At 51.0% G+C, this 23,197-nt stretch overlaps 3 protein-coding genes across 6 annotated transcripts; 2 read left to right on the top strand and 1 right to left on the bottom strand.

Annotated features, from left to right (window-relative positions):
- Positions 1-223: 223 nt before the first annotated feature.
- LPCAT4 (lysophosphatidylcholine acyltransferase 4) lies at positions 224-8,651 on the top strand. 3 transcript variants are annotated; one of them, XM_045450159.1, is made up of 14 exons: positions 224-904; positions 2,188-2,330; positions 2,666-2,886; positions 3,263-3,375; positions 3,492-3,552; positions 3,838-3,896; positions 4,087-4,121; positions 4,675-4,729; positions 4,880-4,962; positions 5,221-5,346; positions 5,887-6,019; positions 7,156-7,254; positions 7,581-7,737; positions 7,993-8,651. In XM_045450159.1, exons 1-14 carry the CDS (start codon positions 791-793, stop codon positions 8,145-8,147), a joined length of 1,554 nt encoding a protein of 517 aa, XP_045306115.1. In that variant the 5' UTR covers positions 224-790; the 3' UTR covers positions 8,148-8,651. The 3 variants fall into 3 exon arrangements, with proteins under 3 accessions (XP_045306115.1, XP_045306114.1, XP_045306113.1); XM_045450158.1 differs by lacking the exon at positions 224-904 and adding an exon at positions 1,025-1,669 and having other exon boundaries at positions 3,853-3,896; positions 7,993-8,285; XM_045450157.1 differs by lacking the exon at positions 224-904 and adding an exon at positions 1,030-1,669.
- Positions 8,652-9,217: 566 nt separating this feature from the next.
- Positions 9,218-20,587, bottom strand: NUTM1 (NUT midline carcinoma family member 1). Of its 2 annotated transcripts, XM_045450156.1 has the most exons (8): positions 20,439-20,587; positions 18,923-19,017; positions 16,599-17,298; positions 14,520-14,648; positions 13,022-13,161; positions 12,221-12,510; positions 11,835-11,951; positions 9,218-11,484 (listed from the first exon to the last, which is right to left on the bottom strand). In XM_045450156.1, the coding sequence occupies exons 2-8, from the start codon at positions 18,936-18,938 to the stop codon at positions 9,472-9,474; spliced, it is 3,405 nt and encodes a 1,134-aa protein (XP_045306112.1). In that variant the 5' UTR covers positions 18,939-19,017; positions 20,439-20,587; the 3' UTR covers positions 9,218-9,471. The 2 variants fall into 2 exon arrangements, with proteins under 2 accessions (XP_045306112.1, XP_045306111.1); XM_045450155.1 differs by lacking the exon at positions 20,439-20,587 and having other exon boundaries at positions 18,923-19,047.
- Positions 20,588-21,030: 443 nt separating this feature from the next.
- On the top strand, positions 21,031-21,849 carry NOP10 (NOP10 ribonucleoprotein). The gene is made up of 2 exons (XM_045450154.1): positions 21,031-21,167; positions 21,474-21,849. The coding sequence occupies exons 1-2, from the start codon at positions 21,114-21,116 to the stop codon at positions 21,612-21,614; spliced, it is 195 nt and encodes a 64-aa protein (XP_045306110.1). The 5' UTR covers positions 21,031-21,113; the 3' UTR covers positions 21,615-21,849.
- The last annotated feature ends 1,348 nt before the right edge of the window (positions 21,850-23,197 follow it).

Raw genomic sequence — 23,197 nt, 5'->3', positions numbered from 1 at the left:
TCCAGCCTTCCCGGTTCCTACTGACCCTCCCCAGCCGGGCCTTGCGGGTTCACAGGAAGCACACGGGCCAGCCTTTTAAGAGCTTGCGGGCGTCCGGCGGACACAAGGGGTCCACCCCGCAGAACAGGAGGCCCCGCTTAGCGCAGGCAGGACGCGGGTGCGGAGAGGTGTGAGGCACAACGCAGCCGCCAGAGGGCACGGGCGCCTCAAGTCCTCCCGCGATGGCGTCGCCACCACCAAGCAGGGAAGGTGGTCCGCCAGCGAGCCCGCGGGGAGAGCGGGGCCCCACCCGCCCCCGAGCTGCAGGCCTCGGCGCACCGCGCACAGTTCCTCCATTCCTAGCCGCCCGAGGGCCCCGATCCGCGCTCGGAGGGTGACCTCGACTCCCGGGCGGGGTCGGAGGACGCTGTCAGCTCCGCGCCCACCTCGCGATCCCAAGCCCTCTCCGAGCCGGAGGACTGCGAGGAGGTGGCGGTGGCCCCGTGTTCCGAGAGGAACGCCCGGAGGCCAGGCCGGGGGTCAGCATACCCCAGCATCCGGCCGCCGCGGAACAATGGCCGGAGGGGCTGCGGCGGGCGCCGAGGAGCCCGGGCGCCCGGGAGCTGGAAGCCCCGCCCCTCCGCCGGCTCCCTGACAACGCGGGCCGGGCCGCGCCGCCTGCTCCCCGCCCCTCGGCGCCCGGCACCAGGCGGGGCCCCGGTGGGAGCGCTGCAGCCGCAGCTGCTGCTCTGCAGAGCGGGGCCCGGGGTCGGGGCCGGGGCGCCCTCGTTCCCACTTTTCTCCCGCCGCTATGAGCCAGGGAAGTCCGGGGGACTGGGCCCCCCTCGACCCTACCCCGGGACCCCCGACGCCCCCCAACCCCTTCGTGCATGAGTTACATCTCTCCCGCCTCCAGAGGGTTAAGGTAAAGTGTGAGCGGTGGGCGTCGGGAGGACTCGTGGAGGTAGGAAAAGGAGGTTGTTTAAAGCCCAGGAAAAGATGGGGATGGGGATCCAGAAAAGAGGTGGGTGAGAAGCTTGGGGGGCGGGAGTTCGGGGGAGCACACGTGGGGGCGGCAGTGGATGGGCGAGGAGTCCTTGGAGAGGGCGCGGGATGGGGCGATGGATAGCTCGAAGGTGTGGAAGAATGGACAGGGTGAGGACGGAGAACTGCAGAGGACCCGGGGGAAGGGGAGACGGAAGATACTGGGAATGCGGTTTACATCCTGCGGAGGCCGATGAACTAGGATGGAGGTGGAGGCTACGGAAAGCCGGCGGTGGGGGTGGGGGCGTACTGAGTGCTTCTCGGAGGCTCGGAATTAGAGGGAAGAGGTTTCTAGACCCAGAGCCTGCGCCCCTTTGGCCATCCAACACCCCCCCTCCTTTCCCACTCCCCCCACCCCTGCACTGCAGCACCTCCTGGTGGGGGGTAGGGCGGCTGAGAAATGGGCAGGCTACAGGAAGTGGAGGGCCGCACCAGCCTAGGGGGAACTGGGGAAGGGTGTGGGAAGGGAGTGTCCAAGGTTTCTGCTGCCCTCACCGCCCCGAAGGCTGGCTCCTGGGGCTCGGTTTGTTTACCTGCGCTCTCCCTAGGGCAGCCCAAGGAGTCACCCTGGCTCCTGGCAACCCCTACCCTGCGGAGTAGGGCCAAGCTCTTGTTTCCCCCATCCTCCAGCCCTGGGGGAGTGCTGGTGAGTTGCACTAGTCTGGCCTGGGCTTAAAAGTGGACCTCTGTGTGTTCCAACTCTACACCTCCCAGGGCCAAAGTAGAAAGAACTGTGCACCTGGCTTCTGTTGGACAGAGTAGCTATTTATGGAATGCGACGTGGGGGGGAGGGACTGTCTCCAGCCTACGCTACATCAAGCACTGTGCTGGGCCCTTCCATAGGGGTTATCATTAAATGCTCTTAACAGCCTTACCAAGTGCCAGGTGCATTTTATGACTTTTAGGTAGGGTGGGGACCAACCAAAAGATATAAAACATTTAGGTCTGATCCTATTAATGAGGCCCTTAATCCTATCTGTTTCCCTTTTGCCCTTACTGGTATCTTCATCTCATCTTGGATTCCAATCCATCTTCTGTTCCCACACCACCTGTCTCCTGATCTGCAGGCGGTGACAGCTCTCTATTCCATCCTTGTGGGAGAAGGGAAGCAGTGGGGAGCGTGTCTCCCGGTCCTGAAGTGGCATTCTCTCCCACCCTTTGCAGTTCTGCCTCCTGGGGGCACTGCTGGCCCCCATCCGAGTGCTTCTAGCCTTTATCGTCCTCTTTCTCCTCTGGCCCTTTGCCTGGCTTCAAGTAGCTGGTCTCACCGAGGAGCAGCTTCAGGAACCAATTACAGGATGGCGGAAGTAAGTGGAGCATCAGCCCCCGGAGACCCTACTTCTCACTTCTCTTCCCTGTTACCCATTCTGCTCCCTCTTTGAGAAGAAAAGGAGGGAGGATTCTGAAGCTCTGCTACCCATCTTAGGTAGGCAAGATGAGTCAGCCAGGCTCACACCTGGTCCCCAGGACCGCAGCTCTAAGTGAGGCACCCTGATGTGTCCCAGAGGAGGCAGACTTCAGCCCTTGGCAGAGGATAGAGGACAAAAGAAGGGCAGCTGCTTTTCCGTGTGCCCAAGCCTGGGAGTGAGTGAGGGAAGGGACAGAATCACTGCCGCTGCTCATGGCCAGCCTTGCCCCACAGGACCGTGTGCCACAATGGGGTGCTGGGTCTCAGCCGCCTGCTCTTTTTCCTGCTGGGCTTCCTTCGAATTCGAGTTCGGGGCCAGCGGGCCTCTCGCCTTCAAGCCCCCGTCCTTGTTGCCGCTCCCCACTCTACTTTCTTCGACCCCATTGTCCTGCTGCCCTGTGACCTGCCCAAGGTTGTGTCCCGTGCTGAGAACCTTTCTGTGCCTGTCATTGGAGGTGAGAGAGTTTAATAAGAGGGGTAAAGGGGAGAGATGACCACTCTGAGCAAAAAAGGCAAGAATCAGAGATGCTGTGGAGAGAACTGGCCTCCAGGGGGAAGGGAGAAGTTAGAAGGGATACGGACTGATGCTGGCCAGTGAGATTCAAATGGACACCTTTTGTGAGCCAACCTCTTAGATGCTGAGGGCTGGTGCTTAGAGGGTTGGAGGGATCTCTGATCAGTTCCCTAAAGGACAATATGCAATAAAAGGAATGTCCCTGTGCAAAGAGACAACTGAGAAGCATCTCCATACTGTTGAGGGAGTGGAGGGTGCAGGTGTAAATGCCCCTGGGAAGGAACCAAATGATTCCTTGTATCCTGTCTGGATCCCAGCCCTTCTTCGCTTCAACCAAGCCATCCTAGTATCCCGGCACGACCCGGCTTCTCGGCGCAGAGTAGTGGAGGAGGTCCGAAGGCGGGCTACCTCAGGAGGCAAGTGGCCCCAGGTGGGTAAGGGTCTCAAGAGCTTCTGGCCTTTTATATACTCCCAAAGAGACTTCTCTCTCCTCTCGCCCCTTCAAGCTACCCCTCCTCATTCTGATCCCTGGTTTTTTTCCCCCAGGTACTATTCTTTCCTGAGGGCACCTGTTCCAACAAGAAGGCTTTGCTTAAATTCAAACCAGGTGAATAAATGATAGTGGGTGATAGGGTGGTAGGAAAAAAGTAGCCCCAGATTTAGAGAGTCTGGACCAACCCAAGAAGTGGAGTGGGATGGCAGGGAAGAGAGATGGGAGACTTCCTAGCTAACCCTGAAAAGTCTCCAGGAGTCAGAAAGAAACTTATCAATGAAATGGAGCAAGGCCAGGTGTTATTTCAGACCTGTCCCAGACCCCAACACTTCATGCCTTCTAGCTATCTGAATGAACTAACCTCTGCCTGGGGGGGTGGGGGGTGGAAATGGGATTCAGGAGCCTTCATCGCAGGGGTTCCTGTGCAACCTGTCCTCATCCGATACCCCAACAGTCTGGTGAGTCTGAGTCTAAGAATGGAGGGTGGGATGCACAAATCCACCCTAAATGGGAATCAGTGAAAACTTCCGAGTGTCATGGTGGGATGTGCATGTGGGGCTGGGGCAGGGCCTCTGCCCAAAGAGAATGGGCCAGCTCCCAGGGAAGAAAAGGAATGCCTTTCTCCCCTCACCTCTGCTTCTCCTGTAGGACACCACCAGCTGGGCATGGAGGGGCCCTGGAGTGTAAGTCTTGGTGTTGGTTCCTGGGGTGAGGGTGGGGAGCAGGGCCCATCAGAGAATTCCTGGCCCGCCTTCCAATCTCCAGACAAGGCCAATGGACCTTCTTCATTCTCAGATTGAGAGAACTCTAGAGAAGGGCGTGCCCATTTCCCTCTTTTGTTCTGATCTCCAGGTATAACCTGGAAGTGCTTTCAGCCATCCCACCTAATCATTCCTGCTGTGATTACAGCTCCTTTTAACTTCCTGTCCTATGTTTCTAAGTGATCTTCTCCATCAGCCATCCCTTCCTGAAAACCAGCAGGTGTGCCTCACCTTTTGTGCAGTCACTCACACCTCTTCCAGCAGCTCTTCCTCAGGCATATGCCTGCTGGCGCTCTCTCTTTCCCTACCACCTTCTGGCCCTTTCCTCTGTCTCCCTACTGCATATTCATCCAGCTGACTGTGTGGTTAGGAGTCTGTTTTTATATGAATAGGCAGAACTTTCCCACTCCCCTCCTCAGGGTGGCAAGACCCCTAGTTAGAGATTGGTGAGCATCTGAGGTCTCTCTTCTCTTAGACTTAAAGTCCTCTGGCTCACAGCCTCTCAGCCCTGCAGCATCGTGGACGTGGAGGTATGACATCCCCTACCCCCCCTACTACCACCATGGGTGGGATAGGGGAATGGGCATCGGCCAAAGGGGATGAGAGTGGGAGTGGTCACCCATAGCTTTGAGGTCCTGATGTGTGTGTGTGTGTGTGTGTGTGTGTGTGGTGTCTTTCAGTTCCTCCCTGTGTACCACCCCAGCCCAGAGGAGAGCAGGAACCCCACCCTCTATGCCAACAATGTCCAGAGGGTTATGGCACAGTGAGTTACCCACAAAATATTTCCTGGAGCAGATACACAGGGCATAGGAACCACAAGAGGGGTGGAGGGCTGAGGTTCCAAGGCAAAGATGGGGGAGTGGGCAGTGGGATGGATTCTGAACGGTTGATACTTGGGATGGGGGGGCGGTTAAAGGGGCCTGGTCTCCTCTCCCTGTTCAGCAGCCCAGACTCGGTAGTGACCCCTCAGAAGAGTCTTCTTCCTTGCTCCCCCTCCATTCCGTCACTCTTCATCCTCTAGGGCCCTGGGCATTCCAGCCACCGAGTGTGAGTTTGTAGGGAGCTTGCCTGTGATCGTGGTGGGCCGGCTGAAGGTAGCACTGGAGCCACAGCTCTGGGAACTGGGAAAAGTGCTTCGGAAGGCTGGGTAAGTGACCTTGAATATAAAAGTATGGTCAGTGTCACTTATAGATAGAGAAAAAAGAAGAGGGAGAAATGGGAAGAAGGAAAGTCTTTTTTTTTTTCTTTTTAGTTTATGTATTTATTTTGAGAGAGAGTGAGAGAGAGAGAGAGAGAGAATCCCAAGCAGACTCCACACTCAGCCTGACTCGGGGCTCATTCCCACAACAATGAGATCATGACCTGAGCCAAAATCAAGAATCAGATGCTCAACCAAAAGAGCCACCCAGGCGCCCAAGGAAGGAAAATCTTTTAAAAAATAATAATAAATAAGAGGGAAGGTAGAAGAATTTTTTTTTAAGATAATGGAGTAAAAGAATTGGTAAAAAGTAAGGGAAAGATATTTAATAACCCCAGTGAGGAAAGGAGGAATGGCTCTCAACGGACTGTGAGTGAGAGTACATCTTAGAAAAACACCAGATATGTCTGTGGTGGGAGGGCTGTGGCCAAGGTCGTGTGTCCAGGAAGAAGATGAGTAAGCTGTCTGCCTTCAACAATTCTGTTGTAGGCTGTCCCCTGGTCACGTGGACGCTGGGGCAGAGCCAGGCCGGAGTCGAATGATCAGCCAGGAGGAGTTTGCCAGGCAGCTACAGCTCTCTGACCCCCAGACGGTGGCTGGAGCCTTTAGCTACTTTCAGCAGGTAAAGGAGCTGGGACACAGAGGCCAGAGCCCGGGCACTGCCCTCCGGGCTGATGTGCTCAGGACTTCAGGACACTATCCAGTTGGCCCCATGGGTGGCCAGTTTGGAATCTGCACTGTTGGATGGCCATCTCCTGAGGTCTGCTGGGGGATTCATTTTTTGTAGAGTATCCAGTGCATTGAGGAACAATGTTTTAATCATTGTGGAAAGGAGCAGTGGAGAACTAATCGGTCAGTGAGGTCCATAAGTTTTTTAAGCCACTTTAGGGATTGGCCAAGATGGAGGACCAGATGACCTTGTGGGGCACCTGTGTGAGTTTCAGGGAAGAGTCATGAAGGTTGGATGGGAAAGTGACCTATGGAGGAGACAACATGGGACAGGTTAGACAGAGACGAGTGGGAGCCTCAGATCTCAGCGATACTTTTTAAAGATAGCCCGTGGCTGCTTAGGAGATTCCTGAACTATCTCAAGAATTTTGGTACTCTATATATTTCCTGGGACTTAACTAGGTTTTCCTGTTGAATTATAATAATCCCAAAAGATTCTTAATGTTTGCAAACAGCCACCACTGGCCCCAAAGAGCTCTTTTTGGTCTAAGATGCAAACCGTGGCTCTCAACACCCTCTAGAGAGGGACAGAGTGACCCAGGTGTGTTGATTGCTTAGACTGGGGCAGACTTTCCCTGAAAGGAGCTTCTCTGCTTAGTCTCTAGCATAGCTGAATAGCATGGCTCCGCTGGGGCAGCATCCTCCTTGGGGTTTTTTATGCCGGTGGCCCCCTGTCAGTCTGTCAGACCAGTTCTCCAGCATTGGCTGAGTCAGAAGAGAACCAGTTATTCCAGCTTAGCATATGTCAGAAACTTGGTGGTAACTTCAGCATTCCTGAGGGATTCCCTCACGTTCATAGGAGATTCCCTAGAGGAGAGTTTTGTCACCACGTGACTTGGGGGTGGCTTGAGCATGACCAAGAGAAATGCTGGGAATCCTGGTGAGTTTAGGGCTTCGGGTTTTGAGGGAGGCAGACAGAAGATCATCATCCTTGTTCCTGCTGAGAAGAGGGAGGAGCCAAAACCCAGGGCAAGAGGGAGGACACAGGGTTGGTCCTCATACTGCCCTGGTTTCTCTTTCACCATCTAGGATGCCAAGGGTTTGGTGGACTTTAGAGATGTAGCCTTGGCACTGGCAGCTCTGGATGGGGGCAGGAGCCTGGAGGAGCTGACTCGCCTGGCCTTTGAGGTATCAGGAAGGTGGAGGGACGTGTGGTGGCCATGCTACCCCACCCAGAGGCCTGTATGCACTGCTGCTCCCAGTACCTTCTAGATAGTAGGTGCTGGCTATGCACCGCAGTGCCTCCCTGTCTCACCTACAGAGCCCCAGTGCCTCTATGTCGCAGCCTTGCTGGGAACAGGGCAAGGGCAACAGCTGTGAAGTTTACATTTCTGCAGAAAGGGCCAGGGTGAGGGTGGCAGGGGAGACGGGGGAGCCTGTCAGGCAGACCTGCAGGGCGGTGTGGAGCTATGGCCTGAGGACAGTGCTTGACTTGCTGTCCCTTTCTGTCCCAGCTCTTTGCCGAGGAGCAAGTAGAAGCACCCGACCGCCTGCTGTACAAAGACGGCTTCAGCACCATCCTGCACCTGCTGCTAGGGTCACCCCGCCCTGCTGCTGCGACTTTGCATGCTGAGCTGTGCCAGGGGGGACCCCACCAGGGCCTCTCCCTCTGTGAGTCACTGCCTCCTCTGCCAGGACGGCTCGGGCCATCATCAGCACAGGCTGGGAGAGGGTGCTGGGGATCCCCGTACAAGATGTGAGGCTGGGAAGGCAGAGAAGGCATAAGCTGGGACTTGAGAAGTGAAGCAGAAAGGAGAGGGACAAGACATACCAGTTCCCAAAACGAGCTGACCTCCCTCTTCCTCTCCTTCCTGGATGGTTTTACCTTTCCACCTTTGCCCTTCTCACTCTTTCTTACCCGATCAGGTCAGTTCCAGGACTTCTCCCTCCACGATCCGCTCCACAGGAAGCTCTTCAGCACCTACCTGCGCCCCTCCCAGAAACCACATGCCTCATCCCCAGGCATCCCCACTGCTCTGGCCAACGGGACTGTGCAAGCTCCCAAGCAGAAGGGCGACTGAGCGCCTCGACCTCCCCAGCTTGCCTCCGGCCTACCCTGTGCCTCAAACCCATTTGCTCCTGCTTGGTTTTTTTGTTATTGTTGTTTTTTTTAATTTGATTTTCATTTTTTTTTTGTTTGTTTGGGTTTTTTTTTTGTAAGAAACTATTTTATATATAAATATAAATATATATCTATATCTATTTAAAAAAAAAAAAAGTAAGGCTGTTACACTGGTGATATCAGCTGGGAACAAAAGGGATTAATGGTTGTAGGCTGCCCGTTGGAAGATCCCAAAGGTTCCCAGGGTCAGTCCTCTTGGCCACTGCTGAATGAATCCTCACTTCCAGTTGGACTGGACGGAGCTTTTTCCTGCACAGAAATCCTGCAAATCTCACATCCTCCTCTCCTGCTGTCAAACCTTACATATGCACATTTTAACAGGCTTCCTCATGAACCTCTTTTCAGCCTATTCCCTCTTGTTCTGTCCTCATTAGAAATTAAAAAATAGCTGACTACCATTTTACATTTAATAATCCTACTGAGAATGATGCCCCCCCCCCCCCCCGTGGTGGGAGCAGAGAGCTGTGTCAGTAGCAGCCAAGCCTCCTCCCTGCAGCTGAGACTAGCCTTAGGAGGGTGTTTTATGCCAGAGGATAAACAGTAAAGTCTCTTCCTTCCAGCCCCTTTTTGAGGCGGGGGAACAATAAGCAACCCCCACACCCCTTAAAAAGATGGTGTGGAAAATTAATTAGATTCAGAAAATTAGATATCTAACCCAGAGACCTGACAGGTTTAAAAAAAAAAAAAAAAAAAATCTTTCCATCTTACAGATTTTTAAAGGGAGATGGATAATGATGGCCTGTCCTGGGAAGAACTGCCAGCTTCAAGTCTAGGCTTTTCATGAGTGGGGGGATAAAGTGATCACTGGGACTTCTCACTCCTGGAGCTTGTCAGGGAGCCTAGATATGGCTGGAGGCGGGAGTGGTATCTAGATCCGGTGAATCTGGAGCCACCTCCACTCCTTTCTTCTTTTCAGCACCACACCCCATCTAGCAGGGAACACGCAAATACACAAGGACACACTGCAAGCATTTTCCAACAACCGGAAAATCTTTATTCTTTTTCCCCATACAACTCCTTTCAAAGGTACTTCACCTCCCACCAAGGGGACCACCTTCAACCTAGCCAGTGTGGCCTCCCTTCCCACACTCACTACTTTTGCAGAACAACGAAATAACATGGGGTTGAGAACCAGTCTGTTGGTACGCAGCCAGGGTGAAATCTACTCTGGGGCTCCCACCTTCAAGGGATCAGCAGGTGGGATCGTTTGGTCCTGCTGTCCCCTAGTGGCTGCGTCGTCGTTTCTTCCTTCTGCCAGTAACAAAAGTATCACGCCGCCTTTTACGGGGCTGTGAGGCCCGAACCACCTCCAGAGCCAGGGGTTTCTCCCCAGAGACCCCAAGATCAGTAGGTGTCTTGTAGGGCCTCTTGTCAGCAGGAGCTGAACTTCCACTGAGTGTTCTCTTCCCAGACTTGGTCACAGGATATGGAGGCTGGCCAAGGCCCCTCACCTCAGCGGAGAGGGAGCTGGATGCTCTCTGGACCCCCTGTCCTCCTGTGGAGGGCAGTGGGCCTGAGGCAGAGTGAGGACTGAAGGGAGGCCCCCTGGGAGACAGGCTAAGTTTAGAAGCCAAGAGGTAGGCAAAGCTGGCAAGTTCCTCATCTACCCCCTTCTCCTTCTGCTCTTCCTCCTCCTTTCCTTTGGCCCCATCTGTTGAGCTGCATGTTTCACTGACAGGAGAAGCATCTCTCAGAACTAAGGCATCCCTGGCTCCCCATCTAGAGAACATGCTTTCAATGCCCTGGTGAGGAGACATTGATTTGGGGGTCCCATGTGCATAAGAGTCTTGATTCCCTGGTAAGGGAGCAAGGTCTTGGGGCTTGGATACATCAGTATCCTCCCTGTGCTCTCCTTGGGGGTCATAAGAATTAACATTTGGCAGGCAGGTATCCTGACTGACCCCTAGATGGAGGCCACAGGCATCTCCAATATCTAGTATGTCGACCTGTTCTATGGTTTCCAACAGAGGAGAGAGGGAATTGCCACTGCTCCCCGCCTCTAGGCTGACCTCAGGGAAGGAGGAGATCCCCTGGGTCCCCAGCATAAAGATATTGCCTTGACATGCAGGCTGAAGGGTTTCTTTGGGAGCCCCCAGTGTGGGGGTGCTGATACTACTCTCCAGCATTGGGGGACAGCCTTTAGCCCACAACTCACTGGGATCCCCTGTAGCCTCAGGGCTCTGTTCTCTATTTCCTTTAGACCCCAAGGACGGGCTGTTGGCCCTCAGAGGTCTGGGCAGGCTGCTGTAGTTTCTCTTGTGCACAGCTGCTGTGCCATCTGTGCCTCCATGGGGAACTGCAGTGCTCCCCCCTTCCCCAGGTGCTGTGGTTTCTCCAGGACCCAGAGAAATGTTGCCTCTGGAGCCCAGTGCCTGGCAGTCACCCTGATGCTCAGTGACACATTCCCTGGAAGTGGAGTTCACATGGAAGTTCTCTATAACCTCCTCAATCTCTAAGGGCAGCTCCAAGCCCACAGCATCCAGCTCACTGCTCAGCCAAAGTCCTGGACTGAGAGAGGCTCTGTCCCCATCCCCATCCCCAGCTTCTTTAGGGGAAGGGCTCTGATCATAACTCTGAACTACAGGAGGACCTTTGTCGTCTCCCCACTCTGTCATCTCCTGGGACTCTGCTAACAGCTCCTCCCCTTGAGGAAGCGCTCCGAGCCCCTCTAGCTGCTGTCCCGTCTGCAACCCCACAACCCGCTTTTCTAACCCCTGTCCTTGCAGAAGGGCCAGCCCTGCAAATCCGACATCCAAACTGGGAACCATCTCCAGCAGGGGGCCTTCCTGCCAACAAAGGGGCGGAGTCTCTGAAGTGCTGTCCGCCACCAGGGAGTGCCCAGGAGACCTAGCACCTCCCAAGTGGTCATCCTGATGTGGGCGTATTTGATCTGTCACCTTCCCAGACCCTCTTCTCTCCATATTTAGGGACCCTCGAAATCCCTGCGCAGCTGTAAGTTCTGGCTGCAGGTCCCAGCTGCTGGGAGATGGCAGAGCAGTCCCATCTCTGCGCATCCCCCTCCGGCCATCCGGAGCCCGTTTTCCTGGGAAAACAGCCTTTCCAAGGCGAACGGTGCTGTCCCCCGCCACCCGAGGCCCAACTGAGGGCCGAAGCCGCCCACCTCCATCTTCATCCTCATCAGAAACGGAAGGACTGGAGTCCGATTGAGCTCCGCTACAACTCGGAGATGCCTCTGCAGCCTCCTCTTCCAAGGCCAGGAGTCGCTTCTGGACCAGCTGGAAGCAGAATGGACAAACATTGTTCTGTAAATGGTTGTGAGAAGGAGTAGCTGAGGGGGTGGTGAAGAGATGGTACTTAGGGCAGGGAATGGAAACAGGTGGTATAAGTCACAGTATCAAAAACAGATACCGTCGCTCTTTTCTCCCTTCTCGGGCCTTCCTTCCATGCTTTGACCCCTTATGCTCGCTCCCCTTCTCCTGTGTTTCCACAATCCCTTGCCTACTTGTTCTGCACCCAAACCTCAATCCTGAAGCTGTCTCCAGAAGCCATACCATCCAAGACCGTGTAGAGTTCGATAAAATTATACAAGCTTTTTATTCTGTTATTCCCTACCTCCCAGGTTTACCTGGGCAAGACTGAGCCCCTCTTCTTGCTCTAGTTCCTCAATTAAGACCAATGGATCCCTCTGCTGCTCTGGGGACAGCAGATCTGCCAGAAATTGAGGATGAATGACGGCCTCCACCTGGAGAACAGAAGGAAAAATGATCTGAGTCCTTGACAGAAAGTAACCTGTGAACCAAGAAGCTCTGGAGAAGAAGCCATGTCTCCACCCCTCCTCCCCTGGGGTTGTTATTAACCGCGACCACCACCAGCTATGCACGTTCACAACCTAGGAAGACAGTAGGAAGACAGCCTAGCTCCTAACTGCCTTGGGCAAAACCCTAGGTCTTTGGTGCCCTGGTGTTTCCACCCCAGGATCTATTAGAAACCAGATACCCAGGTCCGACCCACCTTGGAGACAAAGACCTCCTGAGAACAAAGCTCCTCGATATAGCCTAGGAGGCCTGGATCTGGATACATCCCCTCCTCCTCCTGCTGCTGCTCTTCTTCCTCTTCTTGTTTTCCATCTGACCCCCCACTGGCCAAGTGACTCCCCACGAGCCCTTCCATGATGTCAGCATACTCTTTCACAGCTTCTGGTGGGATTTCCTTGGGTACCTCAGGAAGCGGAGGCCTCTGGGTTTTGCGCTGCCGCCGACGGGGGGCCCGGGCCTTGGAAGCCACCTTTTTGGGAATGTATGCTAAGGGAAGAAACGGAAAGGAGGAACACAAGGTGGCACAGAGACTGTGGCTTCTGCCTCCCGACCTTGTGTTTGTAAAGGGCAGCAACCTGGGTACACTGAAATGGTTATAGGCTAGATGAGGCCTGAAATGGTACCAGCCCATGGGAGAAGACTGTGGAGCTAGAAGGTCTAAGAGGATCACCGTATGAGGCATCTGGAAACCTCTGAAATTCCAGGAAGTCCTCTGATCCAGCCCCCATTTCTTAGGCAGATGAAGTATTATGTGCCTCATTTATGTACAGTCTCAATTAGAGACTAGTTGGTCTCTTTGGCCAAGATCAAAGTTTGGGACAAAGGGAAACGGAGAACCCAGCCTCCTATGTATGTCCTGTTTGGAACATCAATGGCACTCCCTGGAGGGAAAGTGACAGAAGCAAGGGCAATGCCTTCCCTAGTCCATGACTGCTCTGTGTACGCCTCCCTTTGAGCCTTTGGCCCAAGGCTCCTATTTGGAATTGGATAGCCTTACCTGGCTGCTGACTAGCCTCAGGGGCCAAGAGCCCTGGAGGATCAAGTTTCAGAGAGGCTGCCGGAGGCAGGCCCTGGGACCCGTTCATCAGCTGTGTGTTCTGAATCTGCATCTCCTCCTCGGCCTCAAACTCCATGAACCTGCAGAGGGCGAGGAAGGCCTGGAAAGTTCTCAGAAGGTCAGACACTGGGAGGGGGTTGCTCACAGATGGCCAGATAACAATTCTGGAGAAACATCACAAGGTCTCCACAAAGTCCCTTATGTGCGATCATCACTTAGGAAGCTTGTTAAGAAAATGAATGGTCTAGGGGCGCCTAGGTGGCTCGGTCGGTTAAGCATCCGACTTCAGCTCAGGTCATGATCTCACAGTCCGTGAGTTCGAGCCCCAAGTCGGGCTCTGTGCTGACAGGGCTCTGTGCGGAGCCTGGAGCCTGTTTCGGATTCTGTGTCTCCCTCTCTCTCCGCCCCTTCCCTGTTCATGCTCTCTCTCTGTCTCAAAAATAAATAAACGTTAAAAAAAAATTAAGTAAAAAATACATACATACATACATACATACATAAAAAGAAAATGAATGGTCCAGAACTTGAAAAGCTTCTCCAGGACAGAACCATGGCTTTCACTTCTATTTCATACCCTATCTCGCCCAGCATCATGGAGGGTATACAGCAGCAATTAATTCAGGCTTGTTGAAGCCAGCCAGTCAGGCCTCTGCCAAAGCCTAGCAGGACCCCACCAGCCAGCCCATAGGGCCTGGGGTTGCAATTTAAGGCAGTTCCTACCAGGAGGCAGTACTGAGATCTGAGTCCTCAGCCTTGCACTGGGACCCTACAAGAGTAATTCTGGGAGATACAGGTCCAGAAAATTTGGGGGTTGGAAATGGAAGCTAAGCTTTGGAGGAAAGAGTTCATCTTCCTTAAGAGTTACTTCTTTAACCAAGGAGATTATCATGGAAAAATGGGGAATATGAGCCAGGAGACAACTCTGGGCACCCAGGACCCTCCTCTGACCAACCTATGCAAGCACCAGGTCCTCCCTGGGATAACAGGGTAAATGATTTCTGTGATAAGTCCTTCACAGATATATACTCTTTCCAGAGGAGGCATGGTCTCAAAGTCTGCATCAATAGCCACTTGCTGCTACCTGGTCAGTGAGATAGGAAAGAACCCGCCTAGTAGGGCTTACCTCCCCATTGCTAGGTCCCTTTAGCAAGGAATTTTTATACCCATTGGGTTCCAACCCCATTCTAAGAACTTCAGTATCAAGGACCTATATAATTCAGAATCTGGAGGAGGGACAGCTTCCAAGGGACAGGAAAACTCAAGAGTCAAGGTGGTGGAAGCAGTGAGAATCCAGGAGACCCCATTCTAGTCCACACTCCTCCTAGCACCCCTTTGAATAATAATTCCCCCCACACCCAGACTCACGATGTTCAGACCTGACCCCATCCCTCAGCTGAAAACAGCACCCCTCAGGAGAATGAGGGGTGGTCAGACTCACTTTTCTGCCATCTCATAGAAGATCATCCGGTCAAAGTTGCTGGTATGCTCCCACTCCTGCACAGCCCTTGGCAGTCCCTCCTCCAGGGTCATCGTGGGCTTCAGCCGAGCCAGAGAGCGAAGCACAGGGCTAAAACCCCCACTGGGTCAGTCATGGTCTACAGTGCATGCCCCACTCATCCATCTGTCCTGACAGACACCTCAACACATACCCCCTTGTCCCCTCAACAGATCTAACTTGCCCTCCAATCCTTGTCACATCCCAACTTCCGGTTAGACTTCCAGACCCCCAACTTTCCATCCATCCTCTACCACACTGGACTTCCCACTGAAATGTTCAAATCGCATGCAAAATCAGATGATTGGCTCTGCTCCCCACCTTTTGAAATCAGCCACCTTTAATTCTCACAGTGCTGTCCTCAACTAAACATTAGGAAGAAAGCACTCATGTTGTTAAATTAATGGATTTGTTATAAAGTAGGCAGGCTTACCCCTGCCCAAAGGCTCTTGCTTTTGGAGAAAGGCACTACCTAACCCAAATGAATCTCTAATTAAAGGTTGTGTGGTGTTTTTATTTGTTGGTTTTTAAGTGCTTTTTGCCTCCAGGACACCCTTCACAGTCAGTCAAATATCAGTACTCTTTAAGCTCTTTATGATTCATTTTTGCCTTTCTGACTTGCCAGAGTGCTCAAGCACTGTGCCTAGAATCACCTGGTGAAGGTTGTTATAATTATGGATTCCAGCACCCCAGGATCTCTTGACTAAGTATTTTACTAGCCTCCTGGGTGACTGTTGCAGAGGGTCTGAACTGCATTGCGGAGGAGACCCTGCCCAGAGCCCCTGAGCATGGAGAGCAGGAAGAGGCCAGGAGTTAGAAATCCAGCCTGCCAGGCTCCAAGAGAACTCAGAGCCATCTGGAGAAAGCAGGGAGCTGGTAAGCTGATCTACACCAAGGACTTGGGGGAAGGCTCTTGATTTATTCACTCCAGAGTCAGGGTGGAAAGGGAGATTCCTTTAGGTGTTCAGTGACGGCGAGAACAATGTACCTGTATTTTAAGTCCAGTAAAATGTGGTATGTGTTACATAGTGGTTTACACAAGATGTTGAGAGTGCAGTGCAGTTAGGAGCAGCTGTGGGTCTGGGTGGGAAGAAGAGAAAATTCCCCAGATGGCTGGCTAATGACTCTGCTTGATAAACACAACAGACAGCCTATGACACCTGAGGTCCTTGGCTAAGCGTCCCCTCACGTAAACATTCTGGCCTTTTGTGAATTCTTTTCTTCTACTAGACTGCCTTGTTTTTTTTATAACAATAGTAATGACAACAGCAGCTACCACTTAATGAAGCATTCTCTGTGCCCGGCACACTGCTAGGTACTTCACAGATATGAATTCATCTTCTCAGCAACCTTTTGAAGTAGGTATAATCATCCCCTTTCTAGGTGAGAAAACTGAGGGCAAAGATAGCAAATGTTGGGCCCAGGATCACCAATCTAGCAAGTGGTGGAGCCTAGGTCACTGGTCACTAGGCAAGCTCTACCAACTCCCTAGTTCAACTTGAACTGTGGCTAAAATAGGGACTAGTGGGGGTGGGGGTGGCACACACAAGGTCCTTCGCCAGGCCCCACACCATCCTCCACTCCTCCAGGAAGGCTCAGGGCCCAGCACTCATCCTGCTGGTTTGGACGGCCCAACTCGATGTCGGGTGGTAATAAAACAGAATGGAGGCCCCTGTACTTAGTGTCAGAGACCTCAGCTCCACCCATGGCTCCTCGCTCTATGACAGGGAACCTCTGAGCTCCGGTCTTCTCATCTATAAATGAGGACCACATAAAAATGCCTGCCTCAACCCACAGGTTGTGAGGATCACTTCAGAGAAGACACCTGAAAGCTTGTTATACTCTGGAAAGTGCATAAAGAGGTGTATCATCATCCTCGTTATGCTTTTTCATTCTCACAGCATCTCTAGCACCCTCATGACCTGCCCTCAAGCATTCCCGAATAGCCTAACCTCTTGCCCACCCCAAAGTCCTCCCTGTTGAAAATCGCTAGGATAATCCATGTCAGATCTCCCCACTTACATAAGAAAGCAGGAAAGGGCTTCTGCATCAGGACTTTGAGATAAATGCCTCCGAGCCAAGACTTTGTAGCGCTGCCAGCGTCGGAAGTTCTCATACACACCCTTGGAGGTACAGGAGAGGTCACCCAGTGAAGGCTTGGATTGGGTGGACAAAGGACCTCCTTCTCCAGTTGCCCCGTGTGGCCCTGGCCAAGCCTTTTCCGGGGACACAATGGGGGCCAGTTGGGCAGCTGGTGGTGGAGCCCGAGCAGGAAGGCCCGGGAGACGCTCCTGGCTGACCCCAACGGCCTTAGTGGGCAGAAGAGTCTTCATGTTAGTGGCTGTCATGAATCGCGGGGGAGGACCCTCAGGGGCCCCGCAGGGACTGCCTGAGGCAATCCAGTTGAGGGCTGGCTGAGTAAGGATAAAGTTCTGAGTCTGAGAGGGCTCAGCCGGCCCCACTTCTGTCTTGACTTTGACAATGACTCCAGCCCCAGTGGGGCCAGGGCCCCCGTCCCCTGTCACCAACAACGGGCTGGGGAGAGCAGAGAGCAGCAGAGGGTTGTCTGGAGAGAATGCTGAAGGCATGGGAGGCTGTGGAGGCGGCTCCCAGGGTGGCTGGTCTGGTGGGCCAGAAGCAGGTGGGGAAAAGGGAAGTGCAGTGAAAGGAGACAGGGTGGTACCAGGTTTCAAGGTTATATCCGGTCCTGGCAGTGGAGATGCTGTTGAGACAAAGAGAGGGAATGGAGTAGGAGAAGGGAGGTCAGAAGTAGGTCATCAGAGTTCCATTTAGTCCCTGAACCATCAGAGGACTGATTCTCAACAGGTGAGAGAGGGGCTATGGTGGGGAACTCGCATAGTCTGCAAATGTCCCCCAAGTGATTTTGATTTGAGAATTCTCGCACCATAAGAGGTGCAATGACCCTTGGGCCCATAACTCATATTCCATAACACGTGCCACCCAGCATACATCTCTTATTCTCACCCACTCCAAACACATTCAAACCACCTGAGACCTGCTCCCAGCTACTCTGTGGTCCCTGCCACCGCTCACAGAAGCACTGTTTCCAGGAGAGGGTGTGTGGATTAGATGTCTCGTTTCCAGAAATCTTGTTATGTAACAGCTAGGAATGACTAGAGATAAGGGCCAGGAAATGGGTGAGGGGAGGGCTGTGCAAGAAGAGAGGTTCCCAGAGTAGCTGCTGCACATGCTAAAATTTGGTGATGTAGATTATCCGTGGTCCTGCTTGGAACTCCTAATAGCAGACATTTAGGGTCCACTAGGAACAAGGCACAGACGGTGAAGTCGGAAACACAGTACCTGCTGATGAGAAGCTATGTGGAGTCTAGTCAAAGGGACCAAGGAAAATACATAAAATATGTACTTAATCAGGACATGTGTTTCTTAGGATTTTTTGTTATAATAATAGAAGATCATTTTCCTGATTTCACACGACTCTCCTCCCCCTCTAATAAATAGTTTCCAGTGGCAAATTAACGGCACTCAGCTTCCGCTTCCTGACCATGAAGGAGACATGGAATAAGAGCAAACCCCTCATCTCAACCACACAGCAGAAGGCCAGGAGTCTTCCACCAAGTGTGGACAGTGAAATGTGTCTGAAGGCCTGAGTTCCACAAAACGTAGAAAAACTGAGAGCAACTCAGGGAAGCCCCAGCTCTCATTCTGGTTGGAGTTACCCACCTCCCCTGGCCCTGGGAAATCAAGGAAAACTGCTTCCCTGAACTGGAAGAGAGGCCACTTCTCAGGCAAAAAGGAGTCATAAGGCTCTGAGCAGAGGCACTTATATAGTACCTTCCAGTCTGGCTTTGGGGAGAACATTTCTTTACAGACGAGGCAACAGATAACCCAGCAGAACAGTTTTCCAGCTAAGGTCTCCCTCCATTCACCTCACTCAATAAGATGGGGAGTGGCTCCAGCCCGGTTCTCTCAGGGCAAAATTCTAGAGCAGGCTCCAATCGCATGAAGAAGACACAGGAATTTGGACCTTCCCCTTGAGCCCTCTCTGAGCTATTCGCACCACACATAACCCGGCCACACAAACACATGTTGAAGGCGGTCCCTGTTCCAGAGAAATGAGTTGCTAACTTTCCTCTGAGGGGCTCTGATTTATATACGTCCCAGGAAGCTCTCTTCATCCCCTAAGCCTGGTGTTAATAGCACAACCTCCTTCCCCAGCCTCCCCAAGACGGATGACTTTGCTGGGATAGTGCTCTCACATCCCTCTAGGTGAACCCCAAAAGCTGGTCCCCAGATAAAACGTCAAATTTGAATCCCCAAGGATGTGGGCAGGTAGCCAGGACCTTCCCCACCACTTTCAGACTTACCTCCATCTGAAGCCATCCTCTCAGGTTTGGGCTCCAACTGTGGCTCTGTGGAAGCCTCCAGAATGGCCAGTCAGGTCCAGGACCCAGAGAGCAACCTGGCCCCAGCAGATACACAGGGATCCAAGGAAGGGAAGACAAAGATCAGATCAAAACAGAACTAGAATCTAGGACTGAGGCATTCTGCGGTGGGGGAGGGGAGAGGAGCTGGGGTAGAGGTACAGAGAGATTCCAACGGGCTCTAGTAAGTAGGCGGTAACCAGGAATTCCCTCCAAACCAAAGTACCACAACACAAGTTTTGAGTTTCTTTTTAGGGGAATTTGTAAATTCTTTCTGATTCCCAATATTACAAGTTTTACATCTCGGTTACCTGTACATTTCTTCACCAATATATATAGTTTTGTGCCCTTCAATCCCATCCAGTTCTGTAACTGACTTCCTATTAATAGCAGGTTGTGGCATACACTTGACTTAATTCAATGTTGGCTATATTTTTTATTTTTTTTTAAATTTTTTTTCAACGTTTATTCATTTTTGGGACAGAGAGAGACAGAGCATGAACGGGGGAGGGGCAGAGAGAGAGGGAGACACAGAATCGGAAACAGGCTCCAGGCTCTGAGCCATCAGCCCAGAGCCTGATGCGGGGCTCGAACTCACGGACCGCGAGATCGTGACCTGGCTGAAGTCGGACGCCTAACCGACTGCGCCACCCAGGCGCCCCATATATTTTTTAAACCAAATTCAGAGCATTATAGTCTGTGTACTTAAGGATCAAAGAAACAGAATGTTTGAAATCAGGGTGTCTCAGAAAATCCGGGTTTGATGGGCTATATGCATATCATTTCCTTAAAAAGCTGTCCTGCAGTTCCCAAACAGTCCAGTACCATCAGGTCTGCAGTCCACAGAAGGTTCAGCCTTAGCCTTGGCTGAAAAGCACCACCCTATCAGAAACTGCTATTCAGTCTAAAATTCCAAAAGCAAAAAGTCCTGCTTTTTGTTATTTTGTTTAAATTTTTGTTAAATAATTTTAATTTTTGAAATGGGTAATACATCCGCATGTTTCAAAAGTCAAATTATGCCACATGTAATATACAGCAAGTCTCCTTCTCTCCCCTTTCCTCTGGAACTGAGTTCTTTCTCTCTCTTTCTCTGTTTCTTCTCTTTCTCTTTCTTTCTTTCTTTTGTTTTTTTTTTTTTTAGAAGCAAGTTCTTTATCTCAGAGGAAACCAATAGTATGCTTCTTGTGAATTTTGTATTTTATGCAACTACAATTAAATACAAACTATATTCTTAAAAAAAGAAGAAAGCCTTCAGGTTTTTCTCGATTATAAAATTAACCTATGTTCCAATATCTTTGCCATTATAAATAATACTGCAATGATCATCTTTGTAATGATATCTGGGTTCCACTATCATTTTTTAAAAACCAGGTTCCTATGAAGACAATTTCTATATTCTTTTAAAAATTCGAAATAACCCTATGAGGTGCATCTTATTATGCTATTATTAGCTACTCACCACTATTAGAAAGAGCGTTGAATTTGTGGTAGAGACCTGAGTTTAAATCTTGGTTTGACCACTGAAATCTACTTCACCAGTTTCATAAAATAACTTCACGCTCTCTTCGCTGTACACAATATCGAATACCCATCATGCACTCTTTACCGCCAATACTTTGAAATAGGGCGGAGGAACCGGATGTAAAAGAGGGGAGAGAAGAAAACTTTCTTCTTCTACCATAAGGTAAAGGGGCTCTGAATCCTGGAGCCTTTGTTTCTCCAGGCACTAGAAACCCACTGCCTGTGAAATGGGTGTACATCTCAATATAAAGACAGGATTCTATTAATCAGTGTTCAAGCCATATCCATTCCTACCCCCCTCTAATTCCTAGCAGTGTCTTGCACACAGTGGGCACACTCCACCTATCTCAGAACTCCTGCAAAGTTGCAACTGGAAGCCAACTCCTGCAAGGTTGCAACTGGGTTGCAACTGGGCCAGATCCTGCAATAGTTCGCCCCCTTCTGGCCAGCTGGAGAAAGACCTAAATGGACTACATTTCCCGGCATGCCTTGAGAGGGAAAGAGAAAGAGAGAGTCTTCCGGCTCCAGGGGAAGGAAATCGACAAACACGTGAGACTGGCGGTGGTTAGGAAGAGGTGCAGACGGAATTGGAACTTCTGGCTTCGGTGTGGTCATGTTTCTCCAGTATTACCTCAACGATCAGGGAGACCGGGTCTATACGCTGAAGGTGAGAAAAGAAAACAGGTTGGAAACGGTTATGGCGAGACACATGGGTGGGGGAGCGGTTGAGACCAGCCACCGAATTGCCTAGGTGGGTGAGGGGAAGTAGAAAGCCCAGAAACCAGGAGTGATGGAGGCAGGAGTGTATGACTTGTTGATCTAACTGTCGCGTCTCCTGTCTTCCTGTTAATCTTTTTTTTTTTTTTCGCGCAGCCTCCTCCCCATCCCAGCCTCTGTCTCCCTTATGACTCCAGGGATTGAGTTTTCCCACCACTCCTGTACTGAGTTTATGTTCTCTTTCTTCCTCGAGCAGAAGCTTGACCCTATGGGACAACAGACCTGCTCGGCTCATCCTGCTCGGTTCTCCCCAGATGACAAATACTCTCGACACCGAATCACCATCAAGAAACGCTTCAAGGTGCTCATGACCCAGCAACCGCGCCCTGTCCTCTGAGGGCCCCTTAAATTTCATGTCTCCTCTGCTACCCCTCAAGAGACTTTCTGAAACCAAGCTCTCCAGTGTGTGAGCCTAGAAGCCTTCTTATCATCCTTACTCTTTGGAATCGGTTTCATCGTTGCCATTGTTCATGTTTGTGTGAAACAGTCATGGTAGCATACTTCTTAAGGGAACAAGTTTGAATCTTTCCATATTTTGAATCGCTGCCAGGTTATTAAATTGATTTGAAAGAGCTCTTGTTTTGTACGTTGTGGGAAGAAAGGAGGGAGATGAGAGGGAAGAGCACCTGAGGGGTACAACAAGTGGTACTTGGAAGAAAAACTTCAGTCACTGCAGGAGTGGTAGTGCTGCGCGCGATGGGGTGTCGGGGAACGGGAAGAATGGTTGAGACTCTTCCACAACCGTCAGCATTCACTGAAAAGTACCCCTCTTGTCACTTAAGTCATTCCTTGCCCCTTGAAATGACGTTTTGACTCGGAGGAGTTGCTTGAAAAATAACAGCAGCTATATTGTAGAGGGGATGCTGTGAATTGGAAGTCGGGAGACCAGGATTTTCCCCTCTGCGTGCCTTTGAGAAAGTCACTTGTTTAGTCTCACTTTTCTCATTTCTAAATTCTCTTCCAACTCTAAATTTGATAGAGTTCAGTGGTGGATCTTAATATAGCGACAGTGTGTTATAAATAGAACCGTTGTGATTATGAATGCCTTTATTCATTAAATGAATAATATGCATCAATGAATGCATATTTACTGGCCCTCTGAAAATATTCCCAGGTTTTTCATTTTCTCCATCAAGGAATTGCCTTCTCACATACACCTAACTTTATTTTCTCCTTGGCAGGCAGCTACTTTGTGGAATTCTACATGGATCTTAATTTAGAAAATCGGGTATGAGAGATTCAAGCAGGGTTTTGCTGGTTTTTTAAGCTACTTTGGGGGTTAATTAAAAAAAAAATGCAAGATTTCTTAGGACTTAAGCTGCTTTTATGGGGCAACCACAAATTTTTCAGCCAATTCATAGTAAAGGGATGATGAGGGAAAATGCTGTATTTAAGCTTTCAAGAAATGCTAGCTTGCTTCTTCTTGTCTTTGTCAAGTTAATCAACTCATTATTTCCCACTTTTCCCATTTGTGGCTTTTTACATTGGATTTGAATACTTAGTGCCCCTGATTTTAAAACTGCTTTATGGAGATTGTGTTCTAATTATACAATCTTCTTCTACTGCATCAAGATTCTAGACTCTAGAAGCAGATGCAACTTAAATCAGCATAAATTTGATTTATCATCACTGGTCCTGGAAAGGAATTATTACGTTTCTCTTGGACTGTGATGTCTGACGATCTCAGTAAAAAAGTTAGGGATAATTGTGACTGCCGAGAAAAAGAAAATCTTTCTACTTGGGTCATAGTTAATAGAAGACAGATGATTGTTGAATCAATTACTTACTTATAGGAATGGTAAAATGAGATACTTGTTTCCTGTCAAGCAATTTTTAATTTCTTAGCCTGTTCACTTCCGGGGTCTTAGCATTGAAGCTGAGGGACTTTAAAGTGTTACCCTATCCTGGGGTTCCTGGGTG

Source organism: Leopardus geoffroyi, chromosome B3 (assembly GCF_018350155.1).
Source record: "Leopardus geoffroyi isolate Oge1 chromosome B3, O.geoffroyi_Oge1_pat1.0, whole genome shotgun sequence".
Lineage (NCBI taxonomy): Eukaryota > Metazoa > Chordata > Mammalia > Carnivora > Felidae > Leopardus > Leopardus geoffroyi.
This window is presented reverse-complemented; position numbering and strand designations above follow the sequence as displayed.